Source organism: Rhineura floridana, chromosome 3 (assembly GCF_030035675.1).
Source record: "Rhineura floridana isolate rRhiFlo1 chromosome 3, rRhiFlo1.hap2, whole genome shotgun sequence".
Taxonomy (NCBI): Eukaryota; Metazoa; Chordata; class Lepidosauria; order Squamata; family Rhineuridae; genus Rhineura; species Rhineura floridana.
The window spans coordinates 224,627,014-224,635,472 of NC_084482.1; the positions used below are offsets into that span (position 1 = coordinate 224,627,014).

General features: G+C 44.0%; 1 protein-coding gene across 1 annotated transcript; it reads right to left on the reverse strand.

Moving 5' to 3' along the window:
* Positions 1-310: 310 nt before the first annotated feature.
* Positions 311-7,687, reverse strand: LOC133379065 (vomeronasal type-2 receptor 26-like). Its single transcript, XM_061613674.1, has 3 exons — positions 7,564-7,687; positions 5,273-5,976; positions 311-367 (listed from the first exon to the last, which is right to left on the reverse strand). Exons 1-3 carry the CDS (start codon positions 7,685-7,687, stop codon positions 311-313), a joined length of 885 nt encoding a protein of 294 aa, XP_061469658.1.
* Positions 7,688-8,459: the final 772 nt, after the last annotated feature.

Genomic DNA, 8,459 nt, shown 5'->3' on the forward strand with positions numbered 1-8,459 from the left:
AGAATGTCGGGCCATCCGTCCATCAGCTGAAGCTGGGTCATGCAGCAAGACAATGATCCAAAACACACAAGCAAGTCTACATCAGAATGGTTGAAGAACAAGAAATTGGCCAAAATTCTACCACAGCGTTGTGAGAGACTGATCAGGAACTACAGGAAGCGTTTGGTTGCAGTCATTGCTGCTAAAGGTGGCATAACCAGGTTTTGAGTCTAAGGGGGCAATTACTTTTTCATGCGGGGGCATTGGGTCTTGCCCATCTCATTGACTCTGACTTTCTTTTGTCCATCTGAGGCCATCTTTTACTGCCCCTTTACTCCCCAGTAGAGAGATCACTGGGTAGATGGGTGGTTATTACAACAAGGTTAACCTGTGGACAGGACAGGACAGGAGAGTGGCTTCAGTTTTAGGTGGGGTAGGCAGTGCGGGTGGTTCTTGCCAGTAAATATGGATAATCTGTGGTGAATATTGACAATGTCCCATTCTGTCATTTCCCTGTTAAATGAACAGAACATCTGCTGCATATTTGACAGATCAATCTGATTCAGTCAGTCATGGGCACAGCTTCGTTAACGTAGAATCAGACCACTCCTTCCCTCTTCAGGTCTTCCCTCCAAAAATTATCCTCAGAGCACAGAGGACAGGCTTCCTGATTGGCCCTCTCCTTTCAGTGCTCTGTCCTATTGGGTCTCTCCTGTGCCTGATTAGACTAGATTTCCCTTCCTTTTTAGCAATCAATAAAGGGATTAGGGTTATTATTTTATGTTTTACTTAATTTATATCCCACCCTTCCTCTCAGAAGGAGCCCATTATAATATGGCTAAGCTACAACTGCAACTGGATTGCAAGGGGACTGGGCAGGGTTAAGTGGGTGGGCTTAGTTAACATGGGCAGACTGTGGTGAATGTTAACAATGTCCAGTTCTGGCATTTCCCATAAAAAGGTGCACAATGCCTTCTGCTTTTTTTTTTTAATAAAAAAAATCAAGTCAACCCAGTTTGGTCAGTCATGGATGGAACACCCTCCTTCCCTCCAAACCTTCTCCATGAAGGGTGGGCCTCAGGGCTATTCAGCCTATAGGGAAATGTGATCTGGCTGCTATTGAGGCTCTGGCAGGAAGACAAACAAGAATTTGTACAAAAACTAAAAAATGAGGATCATTTTGTTGAGGAAGGGGCATCCCTTTTTTCTCCTTGTCTCCAGTAAGAAGATTGGTTTGTTTGCTGTATCCATGGTTCTGACCACCTCCACTATTACAGCCCTGTAGCCAGCCTTCCATGTTTGGTGGGGTAGCCACATTTCTAGGTGGGGCAGTTTTGATGGGGGAGTACATGGCACCAGCCAATCTCTCTCTCTCTCTCTCTCTCTCTCTCTCTCTCTTTCACACACACACACACACACACACACACACACACACGCACGCACACACACACACACACACACATGTGGAGAGGATGTGAGGGCCAGGCCAGGGGAAGGAAAAGACAGTGATCTTACCCCTCACTCCTCCTTCATGCAGACAGTGTGTTAACCTACATAGTGGGCTATGGAAAGGTCAAGTTAACAGACAATTTAGTGTGAACACCAGGAATTAAATGACTGCCGTATTCTTTGTTTCATAAGAAAAAGAATGCTAAGTAAACATAGAGTAAACAACAAAGAAAGAACTAAACTCCTTATAAGTGCTTGATGGGTGCAGGCAAAGGACAGATGTGGGGCTGGACGGGGCTTTGGGGTGCATCTAATGTGGGAGAGATGATTGGCAGAATGGCAGAGTGATGATGGATCCTGAAGAAATGAACATCACATCAATGTGATGTTAACATTGCTGGTGCTTTTTTGGCCAAAGGACAAAACAAGAAATGAACGTAAGTAACAGAATAATATGACTGAAAGCTATTAATAGAATCATAAATGTTACACACCCAGAGCAGCACCAGGGACAGGAAGCAAAACAAAGGAACTCAGTCATTAAAAGACAAAATGATGGGGCACCACTTGAAGCCATACAAGCATGCTTCTGGCCACCAGTTAAGGGCTCCCACTATCCATGCTGTCTTGGGGACCATTGTCAGGCACATCAGTCTTGGAGGTCTCCTGGCAGACCTTATCACCATGAAAGATCTTTGCAGGGCACTCAGCCAGAAAAAAGTCAGGTAGGAGGTGCCTCATGTCAGCAATGAAAGTTAGAGGATATAAGGCTAAATGATTTGTGTCCAACCTGTGCAGGAAATATCTATGCAATACCAAGCTGTTCAGAACATATCAACATATACAACTTGCCCTGTATTGTTTATTCTTAACTGGCAGTGACAAAGTGTCAGTTGAAGGTCTTCCCATCCTGCTATTTCACCTCCTTCAGCTGGAAATGCCAGAGATCTTTGAGACTTGGGAAATGTAGAGCATCCAGAACTCTCCACACTACATCAGTGTCCCCCAACTTGGTGCCCTCCACATATTTTGGACAACAGGAGTTGTTGTGGATTGGGCATCACCCCCAATCTTCCTTACTAGTAAGTGAGCAATATTTGTACAACTCTGGTGGACATTTTGAAGAAATACCAACATGTGGTACTAATACTAACTAGTTAGGGAATCCATTGCAAGGAAAACAAGCATGGCTCAGCTGGTCCAGGAAGCCCTTTATGCTACTTTCTGCCTCGAACGATCCAATGGCTAACCTGGATGAGTCAAACCAGGGCTTGAGGTTACCTCACTAAGAAAGCTGACACTGGCAGTTCTGTGGCTCATCACATGGGACACAGACGTATGCTCCTGACAATCAAGAGCAGAAAAGGTTCTGCGTGTGGGCATCCCATAGACAGCTGGTTGGCCTGCTGTGAGAAAAGGATGCTAGGCTGGATGGGTGTAGGGGCAAAAAAACCCGCAAGACACGTAGATGTAACAAGGAGGCTTTGTGTGGCATGCCCCATTCCCCCTGTCCCATAATTCTTGTTCATGCCCCTGATTTATGGGGTGCTTATTGCTTTGCCTAGGTGCTTGCCTAGTACTGGAGTTTGAAAGTTCTATTTAGAACACTGAGCTCAAATTTTCAGGCTGCCTGAAGTTTCTCACTCTGTCCAGGACAGCAGAGTCTGGGAAAGACTGTTTAATTAGTCAAAACAATGAACTCATCGCAGGGGTGGGGGAAGTCTTCACAGCTGCATTCTCAGCTAACAAGGACAACTTTAAGGACATTGTAAGATAAATAAACATCAGGGTCTTTTGGATATAAATAAAGGCCCCTTGATCTAGGCAGACAAGCTTCAGCACAGGCCTGAAGGGTCAAGAGGCGGGGTGTAAATCCAAAGGGGCCATAATGGGATCTCTCTGCCTGCTGGTGATTGACGAGGCTTCCAGAAGGGGGAAATGGAGAATATAAGATCAAAGCTGTCATCATTAGTAACTGCTTTTAGTGTAAGGAATTAGAGCCTGCTTGTTAAAATCCACAGCTTTGCTTCAATAAATGCACTAGGTTTTCTTTCCTCATCAGTGTTTTTCATGGTCATTCAGATCTTGAACTTACTTGACTCAGGGAAGGGAAAACCCTTTGGCAAAAGAGGAGGTTATGTTCTATTTCCATTTTGGGTGCATTAACAGTTGAATCTAAAATTGCAGTCTGATGGAAAATCAGACTGATTACAATATGTTAAGCAATGACAAACTTGGTCTGCCCAAGATGCATGTTTTCAGCCTGCTATCCTTAAACCATTTCACTTAAGGAAAGGTGGGCGTTGTTACGACAGGACCTTGAACTTCCTCATGAGCATAGCTCACTAGAAATCCAAGTCCCCAAAAGAGAGCAGCAGGATTTTTTGCTGGAGTTACCTGCACGCCACCCCCACAGCATGTATGATTTTACCCTTAACCCAATAACACATACACTGAAAGTAAAATAAAGAGTGGTTTTATTAAGAGACGGAACAAGGGAAAATATTGCAGTATACAATTGCAGCTTTCTAACTATTATTCATTCATTCAACAACACTGGATAGACTAAAGCAAAGAGGCTAACCCTATGAACACTTTCACATTAAGCTCACCCACACAGAGAGAAAAAAGGAAAGAAAAAGGCCCAGATAGTTGCATATACCTTTCCTGGAGAGTTGCTGCAAGACTAAGGCTGAGAGAGAGAGACTTTCGTATCTAGCCCAATCAGCAAAAGCTCCGCCCTTTGTAACCAGCACCAGATTTGAAAGTTCTCACCCAAATCCATAGCTCTGAAATTGTCCCAAAGATGCTAGGGTGCGTTGATAAGAAAAGCAGTCGTTAGAGCCCTCCAGAAGAGGAACTCTCCTCCCCTTCTCACTCCTCATGTTTTATACCTTTTCCTAACTGAACTGACCCCAAAGTAAACCCAATGTAAATGTCTCCAGGAGGATGTGGATGTGATAAATAAGAACAATGAAAGAATTTAGGATAATCCTGTCAGGGAATATGTTGTTTTTCCAGAAACCATTCCCCGAGGGATTCCCAGATAACGACTGCAATCCTGTCTCCTCCGAAGGCTTAGAAATGCACAACACTTCCTAGTTTGAAAGGAGCTATTCCGTTTCCTCCTGAAGGCCTAGATTATCATAGACCTTTCCTTTGTTTGAAAGGAGCGCCTATTCTTACTGGGTGACAAATCCAAATTTTCATGGGAGTGAGGAAGTCTATACCTTCAGACATTGCAAGATATGTACTCAGAGGTCACAGAGGGGCTGTTTCCCAGGAATCTTTGCTGTTGCAGGCCGTTCAAACTCTGGTTCACTGAGATGAATCAAAGATTAAAAATTCCCAATATTTGATTCCTCATAACAGCATGGTCAATTAAAAACATATAGCATACCTAGACATTTGCTAGAATATATTTCACCTTCCACTGTTGTATCTTGTGCAAACTGCGACACTCCTGATGTCCACTGGAGACTATGCTGCAGAATAGTCAGTGCTATTGTTCCACAATTGTTTTTGGATTTTTTTTAGTGTATATTTCAGGAGTGTCTTCTTAAGTTCTAAAGTCACTTGTACTTATTGCTGCCATGCAGGATACACATTCCCAAGATGGAAATGAATGTACTAAGAATCAGATGCCATCTTTAGTTTTCATTGTCAAGTTCTCCTTTGTATTCAGATCAGGCCTCAGTACAATAATATAGCACTTAGGAATTAAGATACAGCCCAGAAGCCCAGCACTGGAGGCCAAGATGGAGAAGACCTGCACAGCTACCATGTATTTTCCTTTTGTGCTCAGGTAGGTGGGCACAAAGGAGACCCAAACACTGCAGAAGACCAGCATGCTGAAGGTGATCAGCTTGGCTTCATTGAAGGCTCCAGGCAGGTTCCTGGCTAGGAAAGCCACCATGAAGCAGATGGAAGCCAGGAAGCCCATGTAGCCAAGAGCAACATAAAACATGGCAACAGACCCTTCATTGCATTGCAAGATAATATATTCAGGCTGGGAGTGCATGTTGTACTCTGGGAATGGAGGAGAGATCCCCAGCCAGATGGTGCATATAACAACTTGAATACTGGAGCATGAAATGACAATGGAGTTGGCCAAACTCTTTCCCAGCCATCTCCTCACCCTGTTCCCTGGCTTTGTGGCCAGGAAGGCCAGCACCACAGTGATGGTTTTTGCCAACACAGAAGAGACAGCAACTGAGAGGATCATGCTGAAGGCCATTTGTCGGAGAAGGCAGGTCACTTTCCTTGGCTGTCCAATGAAGAGGAAGGAGGACAAAAAAGAAAGCAGAAGGGAGACAAGGAGGATGTAGGAGAGGTCCCGGTTGTTGGCTTTGACTATGGGGGTATCCTTGTATTTAATGAAGGTTTTTAACACAAAGCCTGTGGTTAAGGATAAAAATAGGGCAAAGGAAACTAGGAGGATCCCCAAATATTCATCATGCGACAGGAAGGTGATAATCTTGGGGATACATTGATCTCGGTCCTTGTTCGGATGCTGATCTTCTGGACATTTGGCACACTGGTCTGCATCTGAAAAAGAAGAAGAGTGACTTCAGCATCATTCATTTATCCACAACTGCTTGTGTTCTTTTCTACTCCACAAAACACATATTTCTTGTGGAAATCTGCATGCAAGAGGAGATGGGTGGAGCAGAACCTGGAGCCATCAGGGTGGGGGAGAGAAGAAGTGGGACCAATGGAGTCCTTGCTTTTGTACGTTGTCCACACACAATCTAGATCTAGTGCATATTTTTACCCCTGAAAAACACATCTTAAGAAACTCGTTTGATTCTGAAAATAAGAACTCATTGCAAACTGATTCTGCAGTACCCCACGAGGTACTGCAGATGTGAGTGGTGCTGGCATTGGAAGGGTGTATCCACACCTGTCTAATGATGTTATGGATGGGCATATACCAAGAGTGCAAGTACTACTTCCTTCCCCATTCACCTGGGGCATGTGCAGGGAGGAAAAGGCATGTATCATCCACTGTTCTTCAACCTTGGGTCACCAGCAGTTGCTGGAATACAACTCTCATCACCCTTGATGGTTGGTTCGGCAGGCTGGGATTGTTGTCTGACAACATCTGAGGGCTCAAGGTTGAAGAACTCTGGTATAATCTAATCAAGAAGAGGGGTTCTGAACACAGATCAAACAACCACACCCATCTTTGTGGATGGCAGGATCAAGAGCCAAAACTAGATTGAAAGCAGAAGACTGAGGGCAAGCATAAACAATTCTGGATTGTGTGTATCCAGCCTAGGTGGGGATTTCAGCCCTGGTTTCCCAGGTCTAAGTCCAACACTCTCCTCACTACACCACACTGGTTCTCTTCTGAAACCATCTCAGTGGCATTTAACTTGATGGAGGTGTGCTGATATTTTGCTATCCTGTACTGCTATTTCTGTATGGTTCATTGGATTTTGTTCATCTGTTTTTAGCTATATTTTGAATTTTCACAGGGTGGCAATGAAATTGTTGTAGAATATTTTATCATTTCTGTGAGTTGCAAACTGCCTTGAGCACAGCAATGAAGAAACATGACATACAAATGAAAAAAAAATGGAATGGAATGCTGGAGGGGCAGAATTTTAGTGGTAGATTTCATAATTGACAAAAGGTGGACCTGGGATTGCTTCCATGGAACAATCACTGAAAGAAGATTTCCTCTCTCTGTGTGTGGGGTGGGCGGGTGGGCGTCAGGGGGCAGAGGATGGCGGTGGCGGCTGGGTGGTCAACTTTCTGTGAGACAGCCACTATCCATGAGAACAGAGAGCACTGGGCTAGTCAGTGTAAGCCATATTCATATTTTGTTTAAATTGCAAAGGACTATCTGCAGAGCTTGGAAAAGTTACTTTTTTGAACTGCAACTCAGCCCAATCTGGCCATGCTGGCTGGGGCTGAAGGGAGTTGTAGTTCAAAAAAGTAACTTTTCCAAGCTCTGACTATCTGTTGAAACATGCAACAGTCATGTGTAAAACAGGAAGGGACAACTATCAAGTTCCTATCAACATCCATCCCTAAAGTCATGTCTTTCAACTCCAAATTCCAAAACTATCTAAGGAAAAATGGTCCTTTTCCTTAAAGGAAATTGTCCTTTCCTCAGGGGTGACTTGCCTTCCTCGGTGGAGATTGTCCCTTCCATGCATGGAGCACAATCATAGCAGCAATGCGGTTCTCCTTCTCGAGCCACCTTTACATCCCCAGGGTGACAGTGCTTGGTACATCGGGAACGAGGCATGGTCTACCCATAAAAAGTCAAAGGATCAAAAGTGGGGAGTGTTTCTCCGTATTGAATCTCACTGGAGCCAATAGGAGTCTCCCTCCTGTGCAAAGTAGCAGCTCCAGCGGTGTGATGATGGGAGATACTGTCATCAGGAACGTGAGATGGAAGGAAAATGTGAAGCCCCTTCCTTATACAGTACAGCCCCAATTCTGATCAGGCCCCTCAACAACTGCTACTTATATCCTTTTTAAAAAAGACTAGTTTTATCCTTTTATTCTGATTAAAATGTATATAATTGCTGTTCATGATAACTTTTACAAGAGTCTGTTCAATCTTCTCAACCCAGACTGTCGCACTCTGTTCTCAAGTGTGTCTAGCCTGTTCCCCTGCATTTTCTCCACGTTTGTTATTTTCTTTGGATTAGTTAGGAAGAAAAAATAAAGCTTTTTTCCATTTTTGAACTCTGTTGGGAGACTTCTAAGGAACCCAGGTTGCTGACTGGAATCCATACTTTTTCTGGATTCACGAGTAACCTACTCTTGGTTCCTCTCATCGCAGTCTGGGCGTCTCAGTGAAATAAATCCTGGTGTTAGAACCAATAATTGGGCGTTAGAACCAATTAAACCAGAACTGTCACTAGAAGCTAACATAATGAAACTGAGGTTATCATACTTTGGACACATAATGAGAAGACCTGATTCACTAGAAAAGACAATAATACTGGGAAAAACAGCAGGGAGTAGAAAAAGAGGAAGGCCAAACAAGAGATGGATTGATTCCATAAAGG